This window comes from Alligator mississippiensis, chromosome 1, assembly GCF_030867095.1.
Source record: "Alligator mississippiensis isolate rAllMis1 chromosome 1, rAllMis1, whole genome shotgun sequence".
Taxonomy (NCBI): domain Eukaryota; kingdom Metazoa; phylum Chordata; order Crocodylia; family Alligatoridae; genus Alligator; species Alligator mississippiensis.
The window spans coordinates 424,592,911-424,616,473 of NC_081824.1; the positions used below are offsets into that span (position 1 = coordinate 424,592,911).

Consider the following 23,563-nt stretch of genomic DNA (forward strand, 5'->3'; position numbering starts at 1 on the left):
GGTGGGTGGGGAGGAGGGAGGTGTGGCCAGATCATGCCGACTGATCAAGATCTGCAGCTGAGATAGTGGAGGGAAGATTTCTTTTGTGAAACCCACCCGCAGTTAGGGGTAAGATGAGTACCAAGTTGCTCAGCACTGTTAAAATGTAAGTTTGCTTATGCCCAGTAACTAAAAGAAAGGTGCCTGTAGGGCCTTTTGGGACCTCTAGGGTTGGACAGCAGAGGAGTGGTGGTTTCTTGAATGCAAGTCATACCTAACTATTGTGTTTACGTGTCTAAAGGGATGGTCGGTCCCTCTTTGGAAAGCAAGGCTACCAGAAAATGAACCCAGGTCTTCCCAGGGTAGGTGCCTGCCTCCGACACACGCCTACTGCGGGGTTTCGCGCGCTCTCCTCCCCGCTGGGCTATTTACGTGACTGGCCTGGCTGAGGTGCCCACCAGGACAGCGGGACTTGTTGAAGGGTTTCGCCCCCGGCTGCACTCACCAGGCGTCACGCCGGGCTGCGAGGCCCCTGCCCCCGAGGAGAGCGGCTGACTCCCGAGCCAGTGAAGTTGACAGGAGCCTGTTCATACAATTAGCGGAGATTAAATCTGAGCAGGACTGAGGACGGGGAAACCCCGGCCGCGACCCCCCCCCGGGCCGCAGCGCGGACGCCCCCGGCCGGTTTTGGAGTCGGAAGCTGCGCGGCGGCGGGGAGAGGCCGGGCCCGGGCGGGGCCTCCCGCGGGCGCTGCCCCGCCGGCCGCGCGGAGCAGAGGGCGGAGGAGCGCGGCGCGGGGCGGCCATGGACCAGGGGCTGCTCCGCGCCTTCGGGGGCCTGAGCCTGGGGCCCCCGCCCCGGCCCCGGCCCCGGCCCCGGCCCCGCCGCCGCCGCCGCGCGCTCGTCCTGCTACGCGGCCTGCCCGGCTCCGGGAAGAGCTCGCTGGCCAGGTAACCCCCCGCCCGAGGCGGACGGGGGCGAGCCCCGCACTGACGTCACAAGGCCTGGCGGCGTCCGCACCTCTATGACGTCACAGGCTACCTTCCACCGCGCGGCGGGTGACGTGAGCGCTGGCCCGGCCTGGCTGCCGCGCGCTCGGGGCCGGGGCCAGGGCCGGGGCCGGGGCCGCGCCTGGGGGAGAAAAGCGCGGCGTGGCCCCGCTCCGGCAGGGCCAGCGCATCTGAGCGCCTCAAGCCTAGCAGGGGTTTCCTGAGAGCCCCAGCAAGCGACCGGCTCGCTCCAAGCATCCCTTGATTTTGCTCCACAATTTGTTTCTGTGTCTTTTCTTTTGCCCTGCGCCAGCCTGTTCGGAGTTTCTTCTCAAGTTGGCTGAATCTCAAGGCGCTGCGTTGTCAGTGAGCCGGGCAGCGCCGGGCGCTTGCGTTGGTGTAGGCAGTGTTTGCGAGGCTGTTTCTGGTGATGCTGCAGACCGGGGGTGGCCAACCTGCGCGAGAGAGCCATGCGTGGTGCCGGCAGCTCATCGGTGTGGCGCACGGCAGATCAGGAAGGTCAGGCAGCGCAGCAGCAGACAGGGCCGGAAACAGCTGAGCTGGGGCAGGAGGCACAGGCCAGCGGGCAGGGGACGGGGATTAGAGTGACATTTGGGGTGGGATCTGGGGCTAGTTTGCAGCACACCTGCCAAAAGGGTTGGCCACCAGTCACAGAGAAGCCGGGTTCTTCTGTACCAGGACCCATTTGTAAAAATCGATGGCCAGTCCCGACCCAGTGCCCCCAGGTCCCAGCCCCCATTGTGTGGAACGGGGGGGGGTAGGTGTGTGGGCATGGGGACCCCAAGCACCCCTCATAGGCCTGCCAGGGAAAAGCTACTGTTTCCCTTGTTTTTCTCTTTTAAAGGAGAATCCATTTTTAGTTTGTTGGCAACCCTTTCCTATATTCTTGTGACCCACTTTTGGGTCACAGCCCACAGATTGAGAAATGCTGATCTAGTCCAACCCTCTTTGCCCGAGGCAGGATCATCCCTATCCAAACCATGCTAATATAAAATGCAATCTCGACTCTACATGAGACTACCCTCAGCCTGGACACAAGGTCGTCCTAGCACCCTTGACCTGCTACAGGTAAAGCAGGGGAACCACAGCAGCCAACATCTTGCTTCTGTAAAATACTGTCTATGTATTGTCCTGGGTTGAGGCCCGTACGCCCCTCGTACAGAGGAAGACAAAACCTCCCACAGTCCATACCAGCCTGACCATGGGGTACAATTCCTTCCTTTCCCCAAATATGGCGATTGGTGTCACAGGCCAGCTGGGCACTGTGCGTGTATTAATTTTATCACAGGCCAACTGGGCTGTTTGATTCAGTTTTGGATCGAGGAGGCAAAGTTGGGAGTGGAATAAAGGCAAATTTATTATAGCTTACACACACACAACAGTTAACAGAAAGATAAATGCGATAAGCAGACAATGCAGTATAAAAGCTAATAGTAAATAATAACAGATAATAATAACAGATAGATGGATAGATCAATCTGTCGCAGGCCAACTGGGCACTCTGAGGGTATTAGCCACACTGGGCTGTTCAAAACAACAAATAGACAGACATGGGTTGGCAATTTATCCATAGTCCCTCAATGCCAGGTGTGTGCCAAGCGATTCCAGTGAAGTCAGGCGTCCCTGATGATTGACGCTGTCAGAGGGATTACCGGGGAAGGTCCCTCGATCAGGATCCGATCCTCACTCACACCGGGAGTCTGGGGTCCGGGAATGGGACAGAAATGACCATTCTGTTCCCTCCTTCCTGCTGGTCACCTGATGCATGTGTTTTTTATACCTAGTCTTATGTTAATCTGTTGGCCGCAGGGCTACTCACAATGTTGCCCTATAGCTGTTACCCTATGGGATTGAAAGGTGTTAAAATTATCATAAAAGGTTACTACCCAGACTCAGGTTTATCCAATAAGCAAATTATGATGCAGCACCTTTAGGTTTGAAATTGACATCGCTCCGCCTAAATCCCAACCCCTTTTAGGCTTTATTTGAATATGCTTTCTTGGGATGTGGTTTCCTGGAATGTGTTGGGTGTGCCAGGCAGTTAGATCCAGTTTTTATCACTAAGGCTGAACCCTGAGCAAAAAACCGTTAGGCCAGCTAATCTCACAGCTACAGCTTTGCCTCTGGGGCCCAGTCAGTTCCATGAACAGTTAGTTTATCATTTTGGTTAAACTTATGACAGACAAGTTACATTTGCAGTTTACAAACTTACAAGCTTATATTAACTAATATTACCTGTTTAGGCAAAATATGAAGTGCCTCCAAGAAGCACATGTTATTGCTTATTAATCTCTCTGGTTCTGGCCGTCACAGGTTGGTCTGACCCTGAGCAGAGGGGCAAGACCCTCTAGCCAGGAACCTTTGGCTTTGCTCCCAGCAGGAGCATTGGCAAACCTCAGGAAAGGTTGTTGCCTGCTGTCATAAAGCTTTCTTAGGGTAAAGTTTACTTTTTTTCCAGATAGATTCTCAAGGACAATGTTGAGGCCTTTTGTGCATTAAAATGATAACAAAGGTAAGAGAGACAAGGGACTTGGTTTCAAAAATAAGCCTTTTTCATATACAGGATGTTATCTAACATACTTGATTTCAGTTTGCTTACTTTAGAAAGACCAATGTAAAATAAACAAATGGAAATTCATATCCAAGCCCTCAAGTAAAATATGCAAGATGTATGCTGGGCTAAAATAAAAGTGCATACATTAAGGAAACAATGCAACTAAGCTTATTATTAAGCAGATTGTTTCTTTATGGAAAATTGTGAATTTACTAAAAGATTTCTAGTTTATTACCTGAGGAATTTTGAAGCAGCAATGAAGAGTGGGCAATATATTTAACTTAAGATAGCCCTCTTTCACCTGAGTCAAAGAAAGCAGGGCTCTGTACACACTATCTACAACTATTTTTTTCATAAATATCATGATTTAAAGGGGTAAGAGGTAGAGGCCAAGACAGCATACTGGAGAATGAAAGTTAAAACACAATCCACTTATCAACATGGAAAGGCTGTTTTTTTTTCAGATATGTTGTTACCCATTTTATTGCCATAGCGATACAGGCTGGCAGAAAGTTAGTGCTTCTCATTACTCGTATATACCACCATATTTTTCTATGTTTGAGCAGTTGAAGCTGGGGCTGTATGTTCATGCTACTACATATTCTCTATAAATGTAGGGACATCCAAGGAGATTATAGGCTCTGGACACAATTCAAGATCTTGTCTGAAGACCTCAAGGGGCTTTTGGTGCAGAAAGTTACTTTGGTAATAAAGGTCTTGTTTTGTCAGTACTCAGACTGTGATGATCCCTAAGTTCTTTGCACAGACCAAGGGTAGACTGTTCTCAAATAAGGTGAAAATAAAGCAACTATATGCAGAAGTACCACTAGCATGGTTAGAATTTTGGACATAAAAGCCATTACGTGAACCTGACACTTTTTCAGAGGTTAGAAGGAAGATTCTATATATATAGTGTGCGTGTACACACACACACACACACACACACTATGATATGTATGATACTCATTTACTTCTCTTCCCTGCATCCATTTTTACAGAAGCCATAGCAGAGGGAAAACGCACACATACACACACACATACATTTGATTTGTCGATTTGCTGTATTGCCCTTGCTAAGTCACATACTCTGTGCTACAGTTTCTGTAAAATGGAGACAGTGTTTCCAAAGCAAAAGGAGAAAGCAGAGAAAAATGTCTGGAGAGGCAGGGAAGAGAAGTAAATGAAGGGTTGAGAAGGAAGAGATAGGCAGAAGGGAGATAGGTCCAGAGACAGCAGGTCAGATTATAAGACTGTCTTGGCTTCATGCTCTAAGGCAGGGGTTTTCAACCTTTTTTGGTTGGTGTATCCCAGCGGCCGATTGATGAGTGGGGGTGGGGGACGGAAAACCAGAAATGCCGGCAGCATTTCCCAAGGGGCCTTCCTCCCAAGTACCTCCAGGGGTACACATACCCCTGGTTGACAACCCCTGCTCTAAGGGCTAGAGAATTTAGGGGACTTGAACTAAGTCCCTCAGAGAAGGTTATACCTAGTGTATTTCTGTCCCCCACGTAGACTGAAGGAAGAGTTAGATGCCACCCTCCCTTGTGCTGCATGACTTGTGAAGGCATCTTTCAAAAACCGTAATGGAGCATGTAGGAAAGAAGGCGAATAGATGTCAAGGAGAGTGTAACGTACGTACCAGGCAGCGTGTACAAACAAGGCTGTCCATTGGATGGCTTTACTCAAGATTGTTTCATAAATCCTAATATTGTTACAGTTCTTTATATAAATTCAGGTGGTAGACGCCTATATTTTGGCACAAGAAAATCTGTGTGTGTTCTTCATGGACAGACAAGATTCTTTGGGTGAATCTGATATCTTTTATTAGACCAACTTAAATAGTTGGAAAATAATTATTAAGCAAGCTTTTGGGTTCAAAAACCCTTCGTCAGGCTAAGGAAGTTTCAGCAGTTGGTGTGTGCTCTTCCTGGATGGAATGAAAAGTAAAAAAGCCAGCGGCTGGGCTGGTATGCATACAGGACAGGTAGTCAGTGAAAATGTAGATTGAGGAGTCAATGGGTGAGATACAGGCTGGGGAAGAGGGGAGAAGAGAGAGAAGGGGGATGAAAGTGGAGATACCTGGGGAGTCAGATGTGAGGCAGGTTATAATATGTCATAAATCCAATGTCTATATTTAGTCCATGATTTTTAGTATCCAGGAGGTTAATGAAGTGGAGTTCATAGGCTCGTCTCTGGGAAGTGTTGTGTAAGTTTCCTTTGAGGATCAGGACTGAGAGATTGGAGAGTGGTTTTCTTGTGAGAAATGTGCCCCCACAGGTCATTGGGTATTCCTGTCTGATAGATTTCCGGTGTGCGTTCATTCTGGTGCGCAGTTGTTGTTTGGTCTCTCCTACGTATTTTCCATCAGGGCATTTGGTGCATTGGATGAGGTATATTACATTTCTGGAGGTGCAGCTGTAAGATCCAGGAATACTGATGGCTCTGTTGTAGGGTGTAGTAATAGTGGGGGAAGTGGAGATATGTTGGCAGGTTTTGCATTTCTTGTCCTGGCACGGTCTGGATCCTTTTGGTGTGTTCTGGGCTTGAGGAAGTTGCTTCTGGTGATGAGGTTAGTGAGGTTCGGTGCTTGTTTGAAGGCTAGGATGGGTGGCTCTGGGAAGATCTTTTTAAGAATAGGGTCTCTTTCTAGCATGGGTTGCAATAGTTTGAGGATTTTCTGTACGGGTTCGAGGGAGGGGTGATATGTCATAACCAGCAGTGTGCGATTTGTGGGTTTTCTTCTTCTGTACTGCAGCAGTTCTTCACGTGGTATCCGGGTGGCTCTTTTAAACATAAACATGCAATCTCTCTCACTGGAGGAGTGTCCTTGTTGGGTGAAAGTCTTTTTAAGATTGGTGAGGTGGCAATCCCGGGTGTTCTCTTCAGTGCAAATTTGGTGGTATCTCAGGGCTTGGTTGTATGTCACAGCTTTTTTGGTGTGTTTAGGGTGATTGCTGGTTCTGTGCAGATATGTTGGTCTGTGGGTTTCTTGTATAACATGGTCTGTATTCTGTCATTCTGGATACTGATCATCGTGTCTAAAAAGGAGATGTTGGTGCTGGAGTATTCTAGAGAAAGTTGGATGGAGGGATGGTGATTGTTGAATTTCTGATGGAACTCAATCAGAGATTGTAGGTTTTCAGTCCAAATGATCATCCAGTTCTTCATGGATGATTTTAAATAATTCTCTCTCCTGTAATAGTCTTTTCTCCTCCACTCTCCATCAGACACTTTCTTGCTTGGTCACTTATGCATCATACCCAAAAAGTTATTGAATCCGGGACTTCCAATTTTACAGAAGCTTGAGGGGGGAAATTATTTTTGAGATTTGTGGTTATCACTCAATATTAAGTTGGACTGACAGTGCAAAGTAACCTAGAAATTTTACTTTGTTTTCCTTCCTTCCTACCCCAGTTGGAATGGGTGGTTGAAAATCTGTGGCATTAATTTGATCGTGTCTTTCAGGCTGTGAACAGATGTAAATTTCAACCTCTTTAAAAGGGAAGTGGGGGTTGCTGTTCTGGACCACAAATCAGCTGTTGCACTGCCGTTGTAATGTCTACCTGCTCCTGGAGAGATACAAGTGAGCTAAATCACTGTAACCTTAATCCCGACTGAAACAGGATTAAAGTTACAATGGTTTTGTTATACTTGCACCAGTTTAGGAGTCTGCAGATATCATAGTTGCATCATACAATGTGTACTCTCCCCTTTTAAAGAGCTCAAAAGTTAGGCCTATCCAGAGCCAAAGACAGTAATGGCTTGTCATTCCAACTGCTTTGAATATGGAGTGAAAGGCTTAAACACCAAGCTTGCTCTAGAGTTATAAAGGCTATGAACTGTTCTTTTCTTCTCAAACCCTGTTGTTAGATATCACAATGTTAGGGTCACACTGTAATGAATTTTGCTTCTGCCATGTCATACCATGCTCAGAAAATCTTGATTATTTTCTATTCCTTTGTACAAACCTGATTACTTTGAGAATTCAGGATTTTTTTCCCCATGAGACTCCATAATACAATAACTTCTTTCCAAACCAACTTCTGGTTACAGACACAGAGATACTGTTGCTAGTTTTCACTGGCATCATTGGCTGTTTATCCATCATGTTACTCCTTCAAATACAGGATATTATTATTTAATGGAAAATTGTCTAAGGGAATTGTGACCAGAATTTTCAACCTGAGTGCCCAAAAAGTTAGGTACCTGAATGAGTTACCTGATTTGCAGAGATGCTAAATGTACACACAGCCCTTTTTAATTTTAGTTTTCATCTACAGATGAACATCAAAATGAGCTGATGTTTCACATCTTGTCTGAAAACAAAAGCAACTATCCTGGTGCTTATATATAAATTTAGGTACCAAGCTGTAGAAACTTCCAATGTACCTTCACATTTTTATTGTACCTCCACAACTTCAGTATCACTCAGAACAACTGAAATAAGTGCACTGAACTCAACAGAAACTGAAAATCCTGAAAGGGAAGTTCTCTTAATAACTACACTTACTAATATAGAAAGAAGAGGAAGTCACAGTAGGATGACGCAACAAAGCATGTTGAAGCGAATGGTAATGAAGGTATAGCAGACTGAGGCAAAGTATGCCATTCTAACTGTTGTAACACATTAAAACACTTCTAGTATACCTCATTTCATAAACTTGTACCAGCTACTTTGCCTGCATTCTGAGCACTGTTTGGGTTAGATTAGTTTTCAATGGGTTTAAGCCAAACTAGTGCCAAGATAAACAGTATTAAAGTATTGCAGGCCTTCCACTTCTGCTTGGCAGTGTCTCATTCACCTTTCCAAATCAACCTTTGCCTCTGATAGCTGTGCCAGACTTGGAAGACAGGTATGCCAAGCATACTGCAAATTCAGTAGATCATAGAGAAGTAAGGCTGGAAGGGACTTCAAGAGATCATCCAGTCCAGCTGGATTTAAAGAGTAATGTTAGCGTAGACAAGAGAAGAGTGGAAGGGTTGTTACACTTCAGTACAGCTGGTTTGGATGAGAGCATTGGACTGTTACCGTACAGTAATAGTTTCATAGTTGGTAGAGTCGGAAGGGACCTGAGGAGATCATCTAGTCCGACCCCCTGCCATGGCAGGAAAGAGTACTGGGGTCAAACAACCCCGGCCAGATGTTCGTCCAGCCTCCTTTTAAAGAGCCCCAGGGTAGGAACCAGCACCACTTCTTTTGGAAGTTGGTTCCAGGTCCTAACCGCCCTGACAGTGAAATAGCGCTTCCTAATGTCTAGCCTGAAACTACCCTCCACTAGCTTGTATCCGTTGTTTCTTGTAACTCCCGGGATTGCTCGGGGGAACAGGGACTCTCCCAATGCCTGCTGGTCCCCCTTGACTAGTTTGTAACAGGCGACTAGATCCCCTCTCAGTCTTCTCTTTTGGAGGCTGAACAGGTTCAGGTCCCTCAGCCTCTCCTCGTAGGGCCTACCCTGTTGCCCCCTGCCCTCCTCTGGACCCTCTCCGTATTGGTAACAAGCAGTTCAATGTTCCTGTGCAAATAGAGTACTAGTATTACAGCCTATGAAATGTCTATAAGCCTGAGGTTACATCTGACCACGAGTCAGTAAGTATTTAATCACTGTGGTCTGTGGCTGCGGCTTCCATTAAGTTATACACATTTAGTCAGTAGATGGAGGCTGCAACCAAAGGAGCAAAAGTTAAATCCTATTGCTATGAATGTGTATTAAATATCTGCACAGAACTCAAAACAACATATATCTATTAATGGCATCCAAGGCTAAGATGAGTGCTAAAGGGCCTGGGCTGAAAAGGAGCTGTTGATTGAACTGAAAGCTTTCTCTATATCAGCTGTACCACTATCAGACAGAATGTGAGCTGGCAAGAAAGCTGGGGTATGTACATGGACGGCTTTTGCTACATAACTGGATACCTTACTTGTAGACATAGCAGTGCACAAGAGAGGTGGAAATTTGGGACCTTGCATCTTTCCTACCTATTGTTCCCTCCCTCCTCACTCTCCACCAAAGGAAAACACTGATCCGCATGGACCATCAGAAGTGAAATTGCTCCATGAGGAAATTCAGTGCCTTTTCCAGCAAAAGGGGGGGGGGGGGGGGGGGTTAAGCGTGAAGCAAAGAATTACTTTAAAAATAATTGAAATGAGATTGCAATCACAAAACTTTCAGGAATAATAATTAGTTGGGAGGAAAGATTTGAATCAAAGGCAAATATGAGAAGAAAGGCTGTGGATATCAGGAAGACGTTATGAAAACATATGAGGTCAAAGGAAGGAAATTAAAAGTAAAGGAAATTAATCCCAACAAAACAGTGACGTTGACATTGTAGCTGGTTTTTAAATAGGGCCTGGAAGATTAAAAAAAGTTACCCTAATGGTAAGAATAAGTCAGAACATCAGACAAAAGGATGGTTGGTAAGATTGAGAGCTGCATGTGCATGTTGGAGAGAATAAATACATATAAATGCCAAAAAGCCCCGCTTAAGCGCCTGATCTATACAGACACTGGGGAGCCAGGTCAGACTAATGCGATGCCTCTTCCAGTAAAGTGTTGGGTTTTTTGGATTTTTTTCATGTCTGTCAGTGCCCAGGATGATTAATTTGTGTAAGTTGGACATCATCTAAGCTAATGCATCCAGTGCTTGTTTTCTTGAAATGGCTAGTACTGTATCACCTGCACAAAGTGAAGCCGTCTCACCACAGAAGTCAGTGCACCAGCCATACTATTACCTCTGGGTAATTCCAAACTGGGCCATAGAGTCAGTGCAGGTAATGATTTTTTACTAGTTAACTTGAAACCTACTTATAAAATAGGAATAAACTGGTAAGGGATTCCCAGTGCTTTGTTATCTGTTTTATCAGCCTAAAGGAAAGACCTTCACACATTTGGACATGCGGGTAAGAAAACCTGCGTGCATATTGCTGCAGCCTCCCTAAGATGTGCCAAATTCCTGGGAATCTCCATAATGGATTCCTTTTGGAAATTTCCAGCAATCTACCACTACCACCTGCACTTTGATCAGGAATGTACCATAGACCTAGGGAAAACCATTACTGCTCATAGTGAACAGATTATATGGATATAGGACTTCAGTTTATAGTGCTATCAGCTTCAGACTAGGGGGTGTCATAAACTGGATCCAGACCACAAGTATCTTTACTGAATGGATTCAGACCCACATCCAGTGGCAGGGCAAGCAGCATTGGGGTGAGTGGTATCACAGCCACCAGGGAAGGGAGCCACATGCAACCATTGCTTACCCTGCTACTTCCAAAATGCAGCAGAGGTGCTCCATGCCCCAAAATTTGGCAGCAGTGCCTCCCTCACTTGCTCTGCCCCCACCAAATTCCCAGCCCCTCTAGGGAGCCCTATGAGCAGAATGACATGGTAGTGCTGGTCAGATCTGGTCAGTGGCCCATAGTGGGCCACCCCAGCTATAGACGATGCTAAATATATGTGGAAAAATATTTTTAAAGTGTAAAATTAAAAAACAAAAAACACATGAAAAGGTGAAGGATAGCTAATCATATAATCACATAGCTAATGTATATAGCTAATCACAGCCCAGTTAGCCTGCCCTTGGTCTCTGGAAAGATCATAGAGCAGGTCCTTAAAGAATCCATTTGAAACCACCTGGAGGAGAATCTGTCAGTGCAGGATGAACCTAGGCTGCATGGGTCATCAAGAACAAGTCATGTCTGACCAATTATTCTTTCTGTGATAAGGTAACAGGTTCTGCAGATGTCAGGGGAAGAGCAGTGGATGTGATATACTTTCACTATAGCAAGGCTTTTGATATGGTCTTCCATGACATTCTCATTGATAAACTAAGCAAATATAGACTATAGGCCAATACTGTAAGATCAACATGTAACTGGTTAGATCATTGTGCTCACTGAATAGTCATCAACAGCTCAGTGTCTAGTTTGGAGGAGTTATTAAGTGGGGCTTGCCAGGGGCCTGTCCTGGGACTGTTATTTAACACGGTCATTAATGATTTGGACAAATTTGCAGATGATACCAAGTTGGGTGGCATGGAAGACACACTGGAAGGTAGGGCTAGGATCCAGAATGACCTGGCTAAATGATAGAATTGGTTCAAAATCAATCAGATGGGATTCAGCAAGGACAAGCAAAGAGTTCTGCACTTGGGACAGAATAATTGTGTACACACATACAGACTGGGGAAAACTGGCTAGGCTGCAGTTCTGCAGAGAAGGACCTGTGGGTTACAGTGGACCATAAACTGAATGTGCACCAACAGTGTTTTCTTCTGTTGCAAAAAAACCCCAATTTCCCCTCCCTCCCAACCCCCCTGCCCCAAACGAAAACCAAAAAAACCTCCAACCCAATTGCATGCTGGGTTGTATTAACAGGAGTATCACTTGGAAAACAAGGGAAGTGAGTCGCAGCCTCACTGTGTCTAGTTTGGGGCCCTACCCTTCAAGAAGATGTGAACAGATTGGAAAGTCTAGCAGAGGCTGACAAAAATTATTACTGGTCTGGGAAGCATGATTTATGAGGAAAGGCTGAAAGAACTAGGGTTATTTAGTCTGGAGAAGAGAAGACTAAGGGTACATGTGTTGACAGTCTTGACCTACTGGAAGGGACTTTTCTCTGCAGTTGTGAGACTAGGAGCAATAACCTCAAGCTTCAGTAGAGGAAATTGAGGTTGGAGATTAGGAGGAACCTCCTGACTACGAGGGTGATCAGGCATTGGAACAGGCTACCTAGAGCAGTTACAGACTCCATCTCTGGAAATTTTCAGGAAAGGTAAGAGAGATGTGGCTGGGACTGATCCTGCCTTGAGCAGAGGTTGGACTAAGTAACTTCAAGAGATCCCTTCCCGCTCTACTTTCCTATGATCCTAGTAAAATTAAACAAATGAAAAATTCAGTAGTATAACAAGACATTTGTCAGTAGAACTGTCTTGGCATTATTAGAAATAAAATAGGAAAATCTTGACTGCTCATGTGAATAAGTTAAATAAGATCAGTACGTTATGCAACGAAAATGGGATAGGAAAGAAGAAAAAAACATGAAAAGATGAAAGAAACAAATGAAAATTCATATCCTCCTTGCTGTCAACAAACCATGCCCTCCCTCCCAGTCTGTGGAAAAGTTGGTGGCTTCTTTATGTTAAGAAATTCCTTTTTAAAAGGAAAAAAGTTGCACAATCAGGTTGCACAATCCTTCCCTTGTGTTTCTGTGGGATTACAGAAAATTTTGGTAATTTACAAGCATTTCTCCAGCCAGCTCAGATAACCACATTTGTTACATGTTAAAAGTCCATTGTAGATTTCTCTGTTAATTTAAAGGATGGTATGAAAAATACATCGTTTTTCTATTCCTGTGCTGTAATCTTACCAAAAATAGAGCAGTTTCCAGTTCTCTCTGAATTAGGGGTTTATGTAATGAAAGCTATATGCAGTCTGCAGAACATTCAAATGACTTGATTTGAAGTTATATGATAAAAGAATAGATTTAAATGTACTAATATTTTGCTTCCCATTTTTCAGACAACTGAAACATGAATTCTCCAGTGCTGTGATTCTTAGCACTGATGACTTTTTCACCGAAGATGGCATCTACCAGTTTGATCACAGATTGCTAGAGGAAGCACATACATGGAACCAAAAGAGAGGTGAATCAAAACAGTTCCTAGTTTTCTTAGAGCATTAATGGACTTCCTCAGTCTATCTAAATACCTGCACAGTCCTCAAAAACCACAGTGTCTCAACACAGTACACTGCACTATTTTGATTCTCTAGGAAGGGAGAAAGTGTAATCATGTCTTTCATTGAAGTTTACAGCTTGTCAGTCTTCAAAAAAAAAAAAAAAAAAAAAAAGAATCACAGAACTGAGAGCCGTTGATTATTCTTTATGGCATGTGAAAAATAAATTATTGCTAACTGAACAAATACTGATAAATTCATGGTTCATTTTGTTTTTGAAAACTTTTAAAACAGTAAATATTTATGGAAGTGCAGAAGCTGGATCCGAGCAAGAGGCATGCAAATGGCAGCACAGTGACAGCTTGATAGAGACATGTTCGTCCTTCTTCAGATTATAACAGGTTAAACATAAACCATTGCTTTAAGCTTGAATGTCCATTTGTGACTTCTGCAGTATGTGTGTCTGTTGTCAGGAAGTATATATATTAATTACGAAGTCATTCCTGAAGTTCAGGAGCAGAACAAATGATGACCGTATTTTAGGGAGATGACTGTGATACAGCCTCGTGAGGCAGTTGAAACTTGTGAACTTATGTAATGGAATATTATTACATACCAAATTATATTTGATAACACTCACGTATCCTATGTGAATATCTTAATTTCCACTGCCATTGCTCACATAAGTTGAGGAGTCTTCAAAATACACATCAACCTTTACACATTCTCTTTGCTTAAGTTTTACAATCGAGCAGGTACGTTGGCTGCTGAACATCCTCCAGGAATTTTAAAAGCACTTTTTGGTTACTATCAATTATTTGCTTTGAGATGGGCATGCAGAAACCCTTTACCAGTGGGTTCACAGTCTGTGCAAGGGTCTCTTGAAATAGAAAACTCCTTCAGGCCTGAAACCATCAGTTGTCTGGTACTTTTGAGCTTCACTTAATATGTTATATTGCAGCACGCAAAGCAATGGAGAATCGGAGATCCCCAGTTATTATTGATAATACCAACATCCGTGCTTGGGAAATGAAGCCATATGTGATCATGGTAGGGAAAACTATGACCTAACTCTTGTTGTAAATGCTTAGCTATGACATCTAAGATGTGATCTGATTGGGAAAAAATATTAAAAGATAAAAGCAATTTTGGTCTTCAGGTAATTCAGACAAGTTAATTCTTTGCTAAAGTAGATAAAGAGGCACTTATGTACTTGTTTTAGCTAAGTATTTAGTTCAGTGAGAAAAAAAGTCACTGGAAAAGATTCAACTTGCCCCATATTCACCAGAGATCAGCCTATAGTGTCCCACTTCCCCCAGAGGAGTCTGCTTCCATAACGTTGACAAGCATATTAAAACCCGAGTTTAGCCTTAGCTCATTTTTTGCTGTACATGTCCAGAGTACATATTAAAAGCAATCTAGAGACTGTGTTTTGATCAGTCTCTAATGGTTCTAGGATGGATGGACTCTGTGATGGCTTTATTGGCACTCTTCCTATTATGGTTTCACAATGTGTCCCATTACAGTCATGCTCATACGTAGCTATATTACCATGGGTTATCATATGGTCAAAGTTTATCATTTGGGATCTATTTTCTGTTTCCACACAAGGTATAGGAGGTCATAGTGGTTCTCTGTGCCTGAAATGCTGCTACGAACCTTGTGCTTGTGAACAGTTTCTCTAAAGAAACTTCCCAATCAAGGTTGTGGCCACTCTAGGATGACTACGTAGTGAAGGGATCGTAGGCTAGAGGCTGCTAAACTGTGAACAGGTGGCTTCTCATACTGTTCTGGCTGTTCCTCCTCCTCTTCACCAAGATCACTTTAGAAATACTGAGAGTACTTCAGGTGCCACTTTTCCATTCAAGCAATTACCAAAGGCTTATTGCATAATTGTGAATGGAAGGGAAGAACATTTGAGGTTTTGTACATGGAAAGGATCTTGTCTATTCTTGGTGAATATTTGAGACTTGATATATGAGAATCCCTGGTCCAGGTGATGAGGCACACAGTGAATGTTAGTTGGTGGCAGAAGCCTTCTATAAGAACTAGATGGTAACACTTTTAACATGTGTGCACTTTTCCAAATCAGGCACTTGAGAATGGCTATGAAGTTACATTCCGAGAACCAGAAACACAATGGAAATTCGATGTTCAGAAGCTGGCAAGGTATACCTTTTCCCTCTTAATGAATCTGGTTATTTCTTATTTAGTACCATGTTTCAGCTGTGAAAAAACAGGATTGTAAAATGCACTTTCCTCTTCAGATAGTCTAAGAAACAGTCCAATAATGAACTATTCAAGAATAGTGGAGGGATAATTTAATATATTCAACATCAGAGGATACTAGCTGCCCTGAACAGTGTCAGGAAAGAGAAATCAATTTACACTGTAAGCTTCTATTTGGGCTGCAAGTTGTGGGCGGGGGGAGGAGGAAGAAGAGGAAGGGCATTTGTGTAATGTTTCCTTCAGTGGGCTCATGGTTCATGACTAATGCTATGATCTAGACATTGCAGTAATACAAATAATATCTACAGGTTCCAACGTGAAATCTAACTACAACATGGCTTCATATAATTCAGGAAGGCAGGTAGTAGGAGAGCAGCTGTTTTAAAAATCATTAAGAAATCAGTTCCCAAAGGATTATTTGTATTGGATCTCAAATAACACATGCAAGAGTGTTGTACCCTTCCCTTCTTTCAGCAGTGCTCCCTTCTTTCCGTCCCCTTTCCGTCATTTGTATTTAAATTACCTTAGTCCTTTTTCTTTAGTATCACTGCATTCTGCAAGTCCATTCATACCATCAGATGAGGTAGACTATGAGCCTACCAAAGCTCATGTCTCTTTGAACCAGTTAATCTACCAGGTGCCACACTGCCCTGCCTACATACGGGATGGATACATTAGCCCACAAAGCATTTATGTTCTACCTTGTTTGATCTCATAAGCACAATATTGTTTACTTTACATGATTTTTAGATGATGATGATTTATTTACATGACTGTAATAGCTCCGAACCTTTGTCAAGGAGCCATGTGGTTTCCCATTGTGCTAAGTGCTGTACACACAAATACTGAGGAGGACCGTCCTTGCCCCAGAGAGCTTGTAGTTCAAGCATCAGACAGGACTTGACATGGAGAAAAGAGAAAGATGCTTTGGGGATGGGGAAGAATATGGTAGTAAAACAGAGTTTATCAGCAATATAGAAGTCTTGGCTCACCACTTGTCTTACCAGTGCCAAATAGTAGTGATTTGCAGGCATGACAGTAGAAGTGGGTCTAGTTGGGAGGAGGTATCAAGTATTAATGCCTTGTAATATTTCTTAACTGTCTTATGGTTGGTATTTGTTTTATCAATTAGTGAAGGATCTGGAGATCTAATAGGCTGTCAAGATTACTAAATCCAGACTCTGTCTTTAAGATTGGCCTTTCAGGCATGCTCCTAGGGCAGAGACTCCAAAGCCACAGACCCATGGCTTTTTCTTAGCATGAGAGAGACACATCCCAACTGCCCTACCATGTCAAAACTAATGCGGACCACCTGAGTCTGCTGTACATTGGGACATGCCTTTTCCAGAACTTTGCTCAGGTGGTACCATGGTTTACTGTCTCACTTCTTGAGGACTTTGTAACCTTTAAAGCAAAGAACACACAGACTTTACCAACTCACAAAATACAAGAGATACACTGCTCTATGGCAAAGCACCAAACCCCTGTGAACCAAGACCCTGCCTCAGTTTCCGCACCCTGCTTGAGAATTCTTTGGAGTCTATGCATCACTCCTGGAGCCCAGAAACCTTCTGCACCCTTTTTTCTTCTTGTCTAAACTTCTCCTCTTCTGTTCCAAACTCACGTCACTATAGAGAAATATCCCTTCTAACACTTGTCTCACTTACTTATCCTTCGCCTGAGGTCCTTTCAATCTTCAGTGCTTTGTGTTTGTTACAGCAAACCAGTTAAGTCATTAACCTGTAGGAGTCTCCACTGTCCTGCTGGGGCCCTGGATCTGATCTAGACAGTGTATGGCTCTTTAGACATGGGCAAAAAACATACAAACAAACAAACAAACCCCCTCTCCCCCACAAACACACAGACCTTGACACCTGCATGGGTTGGTCACATACTTGTGGGCTCTCTGCAACTACTGTCTGTCCTTCTGCAGATGGATAGACAATCGTTCCTGAGGGTTCATTAGCTTCTTGTATCCGTGTAACAGAAACCACGATGGCAATCAGCACACACGCTTCCCGTGCTCGTCACAGCAGAAGCTGTGGACCTTGTCATAGACAATTCACCTAACTTTATATCCTGGCTGCCTACAAAAATATTTGGGTTATATGTCAGAGTGAAGCAGCCAAAAATAGCTTTGAGAAAATAGATAGCAGCCAACTGCAAGGCAGTCAAGTGTTGGACCTGGCTCTCAGAGACAAGAATGGATGCTTTACTAAATGGAGCAAGAGGGTTAGCAACATCAAGCCAATGCACTTAAAGGGCTAAAAAACTGAATTTTTATATTAATTTTGATTCTATAGAAGAAATACTCATCAGGTCCCAAGAGAAAAAATACAGCGGATGAAAGAACAGTACGAGCATGGTGTTACCGTCGAAACTGTGCTTCAGTCTGAACAACCCAGGAGAGATGTTGGAAATTCTAGTGGACCAAATGCAGCTCTCAGCGCTGGGGCTTACTCCAATTCACATCCAGCATTTTCAAACAGAAGAGCATATGACACACATACAAGTCAAAGATCATATAACAGGAGAGGTGGATTCCACAATGTATTTTAGTATTTCACCAATGTATGAAAGACCATTTTGCAGTTTTCTAAGCCATTTTTACTGAGTTTTTTGGGCTTTTTGGTTTACTAAATCTTTAAATCAGGTATCAATGCTTTTAAATTTACATACTGTAACGCAAGAGCATTCAGTTATGGAATCTAAGACTACTAAGCCTACTGTAAACTCTTCCCTTTCCCGCTAAACCCGTGTTCATTAATTTCTCTCGTTTTGTCATGTCATAGCTGTAGACTGTGAATTCTCCAGGGCAGATTTGGTGTCCGTAACCTGCCATATTACTTGTATTGCAACTTGTCTCCCAGACCCACTCTCTCTCCTTTTTCCCTTGTGTCCAGTCTCTCACTAAACCAGCCTCTTCTTTGTCTCCAATACTTTCCAGTTCCAACCTTTCTTCAAAGTTCTTGGGACCAAACCGTTGTTCAGGCTGTGGTCATTTCTAGTCTCCCCACTTTCTTATGCCTGGTCTCCTGGCTTCACCATTCTTCTCTTTCCAGCTTTCCCAAACCTTAGCTAACAATGTACAGTGCTCTTTGAATCCCTCTATTGGTTTCCTGTCTTACTGCTGTAAAAAGGCTCAACATAACCATCTGCCCACCCATGTCTTTTGTTACCTTGATTCAGGCTTTTCTTACTCTTCATTTTACTTTACACTGTGGCTCCTCCATAAAGACAGATATTGTCTGGGTGTATCTGCCAAGTGCTACCTCTCCTCCTTCAGATCCCATTAAGTCTCTCCTCCCTTTTCTCATTAATAGTCACCACCTCACTCCTTTTCCTGAACTGATAATCTGTATATCTTGCCTTATACTATAAAGTTTTAAGAATAGGGGCGTCTTTGTTTTAAAATGTAGTATACATTGTATGTGATAGCACTAATTTTTTATTAATAGTAGAAATAGAAAAAATGTACACAGTGGAGACCATCACAAGCCATGAGAACTTGAGCGATGCATTGAAGACAATTAAATGAGGCACTTTGTCTTTCAACCTAAATGCTGACAGGGCAGAGCTTTATTGTGTGCAATGTATGCACTTGGTGTGAAACATCTGTTGGGTATATATTTACCCATGTGTCTTTGGATACAGAGAGACTGGTGTGGCTAACAACATCTGATCTTTTTGTCTATTGTCCCAGGCAAGAACAGGCCAGAATGTTTCTTAATCAACTGCTCCATCTTGCTGAACCATAACTCACCCACATTGTGTGTCAAATGAGCATTAAGCTTGGTCGAACTTTCCATATCATGCGCACTCCTATGAAACTGTGCTTGCAGAACAAGGCACAAAGTGAAAATAAAAACATCATGATGGAAAGCAGACCGGTTACAGCCTACGCCAAATCTCGAAGATGCTAGACGAGAGGTTTTGGGTGCCGCTACTGATCCGATTTCTAGTATATTGTGGAGAGTGGTAAGTCCTTTGCTGTGAAAGGGGAGGGGGAAGAGAAGGGGGGGCAAATCAACTCCTCCTCCTCCACAGTGAGGGAGGGGGCAGGGGCGCAGGCATGGTTCATCGGAGGTGTGAGGGGGGTGGATTCTGCTGCTGGCTTACACCCCAGGAGGGCAAGGGGGCGTGTGCCCCTGGATCTGTCCGGAGTGAGATGGGCTGCAGCTGCAGGCTGTTCTGGGCTCTTCTTGCCAGAGGCTGTGCTCAGAAGAGGGACTGCAGCCACCCCAAATCTTGCCATAGCTACCTCCCAGTGCTGCTGCCACACATTCAACGCAGCCCTGGCTCAACCCACACCTCCCCCCACGTGGGGCGCAGGATGGGGGTACAGCTCCCTACCAGCGCTGCCACTTCCACATGCCTGGCACAGTCCCGACTCTTCCCCTGCCTCCTTCCACACACCGGAAAGAGCCAGGGCTGCGCCAGGCGTGCAGAGGCAGCGGTAGAGGGAGCTGCCCCCACACCCCGATGAGCCATGCCTCTGTCCCATGCCCCACATGGGGGGAGGCAGGGGTTGAGTCGGGAAGAGCCAGGGCAGTGCCAAGTGCATGGTGGCGTGGGGAGGGAGTTGCCCCCGCTCTCCCTTGAGCCACATCTCTGTCCCACGCCCTGTGGGGGGGTTGAGCCAGGAAGAGCCGGGGCTGTGCTAAAATACACCATGGTGGCAGCACTGGGAGGGAGCTACAGCAAAATTTGGGGTGGCTTCAGCCCCCTCTATAGTACCTGCTCCAAGCTCAGCCCTTAGTGAGAAAAGCCTGGCACAGCCTGCAGCTGCAGCTCACCCCGGGCAGATCCAGAGGCACATACCCCTCTGTGGTGCAAGCAGCAGCAGGAACCCCTCCCTCCCCACAATGAACCACGCCTGCACCCTGCCCTGGCTAGGCAGTGCCTGCCTCTTCAACCCCTCCCCCTGCAGCGAGGGATGGGGATCTGCCCACCATGCCCCTTCCCCTACACCAGACTTACCAGCTGGAGGCAGCTCTCCATGCTGCTGGGCTCTGCTCCTCAGTGGCTGCACACATGCATGGCATTTATTGGCCAAATTATCTCCCCCATCAGACCAATTTCTGATACAGCCAATTTTCTTTATATCAGTACTGATCTGATATCAGACCAATCTACAGTGCACCTGTAATGGAAAGGTATGTTTCCATACTGTACAAATGGCGTAGTCATTCTCTCTGACGTACATGGACTTTAAAGAAGAGGATAAGGCCACTTCATTGAGATCCTTTATAGTCATTGTCACATTGTCCTGTCAATGTAACAAAATCACTGCTGCCTTCCAACAACTTAACACAACCAAGCATAGAAAAAATAAGGAATATAAACTACTCTGGGATTAACACCTCAGATTTCACCTCTTCTGCCCTGACCGGTTTAAGAGAATCCCTGGGATTCTGGATTCAGCCTCTAAACAACCTACACACATTTCTAACTACTCTCCTAATAGTCCAACAGAGTGAACAAGTGTTCTATGCTAAATAATCCCTTAAGCTCCAGATAAGGGCTCACTACTGACATGTCAGAACTGCAACAACACAGGCACTACTGTAATGCACAAGCAAATAAATGATCCGTAGAGATAATAGATTGCAGTGATTCTTACCGAAGTCTTGGAAGTTTTATTGCACATATAAAATTACATTTATTAAACTTTTCCTTTTGAAATAACATTATTAAAGACAAGCAGATACTATATGTTTCTAGCATGCAAATTGTAAAAATATTCATTTAAATCCAAAATATATACATTATTATGTACTTACATTCAATAGTATTTGCGTTTTTTACGCCTTTGTAGTTTTTTTGGGACTGTGAATGAACTCTCAGTTTTACTTGTCTCCTTCTCAAGAGCCTCAGTTCCTTCAGTACTATTTTGTGAAGTATTTGTTCCTGCAGCAGACATTGGAGAATTACCATGTACAAGGTGGTCTGATGAATCCCTGGACGCAGCACTGATAGTTTTTTCTGTGTAATCAGTTTTCTTTTCTTTGGGCAAATTACACAAGAGTGCTTGTGTATTAATCATTGCAAGTTCTTCATCAGCAATCAAGTCAGTCTCAGCAAGAGGGGTAATTTCATTCAATCTTTTAAGAGCTGTGATGTGAACAGTGTCGTGGTTTGTTCCCTTCGATGATTTGCTACACTGGAAATCAGAACTTCGTGGTGGCTGAAATGCCTTTTTCAAAGATGGAGAAACAATTGAATAGACTGGTGTCAATGGGGGAGGGGGAGGGATCTGGCTGAGGAGGTCCATTGCTTTTCTCTTTTTGCAGTTCTTGGGGTAGTCTTCATTAGGAGTATGTGGAATCATCTTTGCTAAGCCTTGTGGAGCAAGTTTCATATCTGGTTTGCTGACTGACAGTGGGCTTTGATACTTCATTTCACTATTTGGAAAGGATGTCTGATTAAGGAAAGAAAAAAAAAAGAAATGTATGATTTTTGTGCATGGACAAGGCCAGAACCCTTCCCATTCGTCACAATTAATGCACCAGACTGGCATTCCACGGGGAATGAAATAACTAAGAAGTAAACTTGCTAACCAAAAAAAAAAAAAAAAAATCAAACACCATATTAACTTAATTACCTCAATTTGTTACACCAACAACCTAAAACTGAACCAATAATATTGTGCACCACATGTCTGAGTGAAAGTGACTATCCATCTCAAACTGAAGTTACTACAAAAATCAAAATGCTGTGAATTAGATGCATATTAAGACAACATTTGGATCCAGCATACTGTAAATATACAGTAGAAGAAAATAGTAAGAGTATGCAAAGTATGTATGAAAAAGGCAGCAAGGACAGAGTTCTGTATAATCTAATGCAGTGGCTCCCAATCTTTTTGGACTGTAGCCTTAATTCAGGGATTATAATTTGAATGCTTGTTAGCTTGTGGTCACATCATATACAACATCCAGTCTGAGCCCAGATAGGGTCATGCTCTGGGACCTGCAACCCTGTTTTCCAAGACAGAGTTCTTGGTTCCTAGTTCAGGAAACATTGCTCCATTATACTGTATTTACTTGAATGCAGGATGAGGCTGTCCCCCCCAATTTAACATGGGGGCGGGGAAAACCCCTCATCTTAGATTTGAGTACAAGTAGAGGAGTAGGCAGGCAGCTGTTGTGGCTCTGACTGTAGCCCTGATGCCAACCTTGGGCTGGAGTCAGAGCTGCAGCAGCCACCTGGCTCTCCTGCCTCTGCCTCCCTCTCTGCCACCACTTACCATCCCCAGCACCAGCCCTGCTGTGGCCTGGAGTATAGAACACATTTGGCTCCAGCCCTGGCCTGGCCACACAGTAGTGGTTGTGGTGGCAGCAGCTTTGGCCCTAGAGCTGGGCCAGAGCTGCCACCACTGCTGTGTGGGAGGTGGGGGTAGGCAGAGGGTAGGAAGCAGGCATTGGGGGGGGGTGGGGGGGGCAAGAGGGGATGAATTTAAGATGACCCCCTAATAGCTGGATTTTATACATGGAATACTATAAACAAATTTATACATTTTTCATATATAGAACCTAATTATTAAGGAGTTGTCTTATACACTCAAAGTTATCTTGGATTAGGGTAAATATGGTACCCTCAATAATAAGCAGTTAGCAAAACAATAAGGTATGGGGGAGACAAGCAGCAAGAGAAGAAAAGGTAATAAGAGTGTTTTTGAAAATGGAAAGAGATATAATAATCATCAGCAAAATGAATATAAGGGTCTGAACACACCTTAATGAAGGCGCGGGCAATTATTTCGGGCAGAGGGCTGCTTACCCAGTTTTGGCAGGCTGTGGAGGGCCCCATCAGTAGCCTCGCCCCTTGACAGGTGCCCTGCCTCCTGGTCACCATCTTGGGACCACTGTCCCAATGTCTTGGTCCCGTGTCCTGCACTAGTGGGGCCTAAAGCAGGGCGCAGGCTGGCAGGGGTCTGTGGAGCTGGGCTGGGCTGCACCAGGAGGGAGAGGGGAGAGCTGGCCCGGCTCCATAGAGCCCCTGCCGGCTGGGACCTGGCGCTCCTGCCACCCTGCTCTGGGCCCCACCGGCGCTGGCCCTGGGGCACTGATGCGGGCCCCGTGTTCCTGCTGGCTCCTGCGCCCACTCACACCC

At 44.5% G+C, this 23,563-nt stretch overlaps 2 protein-coding genes and 1 long non-coding RNA gene across 7 annotated transcripts in view; 1 reads left to right on the top strand and 2 right to left on the bottom strand.

The window, feature by feature from the left end:
- The window catches only part of LOC106738653 (uncharacterized), a 30,404-nt gene extending 29,682 nt beyond the window's left edge, over positions 1–722 (bottom strand). Inside the window, exon 1 of the long non-coding RNA XR_001371755.3 lies at positions 485–722. This is a non-coding gene — a long non-coding RNA (uncharacterized LOC106738653). The remainder of the gene's footprint in view (positions 1–484) is intronic.
- N4BP2L1 (NEDD4 binding protein 2 like 1) lies at positions 99–21,232 on the top strand. 3 transcript variants are annotated; one of them, XM_019498254.2, is made up of 5 exons: positions 99–145; positions 13,064–13,188; positions 14,181–14,269; positions 15,312–15,388; positions 17,752–21,232. In XM_019498254.2, exons 1-5 carry the CDS (start codon positions 114–116, stop codon positions 18,005–18,007), a joined length of 579 nt encoding a protein of 192 aa, XP_019353799.1. In that variant the 5' UTR covers positions 99–113; the 3' UTR covers positions 18,008–21,232. The 3 variants fall into 3 exon arrangements, with proteins under 3 accessions (XP_019353799.1, XP_059573721.1, XP_019353798.1); XM_059717738.1 differs by lacking the exon at positions 99–145 and adding an exon at positions 769–929; XM_019498253.2 differs by lacking the exon at positions 99–145 and adding an exon at positions 1,123–1,487.
- The window catches only part of BRCA2 (BRCA2 DNA repair associated), a 55,127-nt gene continuing 52,619 nt past the window's right edge, over positions 21,056–23,563 (bottom strand). For all 3 annotated transcript variants that reach the window (XM_059717355.1, XM_019498294.2, XM_019498293.2), the window contains exon 27: positions 21,056–21,869. In XM_059717355.1, the coding sequence (XP_059573338.1) occupies positions 21,234–21,869 (636 nt within the window). In that variant the 3' untranslated portion in view covers positions 21,056–21,233. The remainder of the gene's footprint in view (positions 21,870–23,563) is intronic.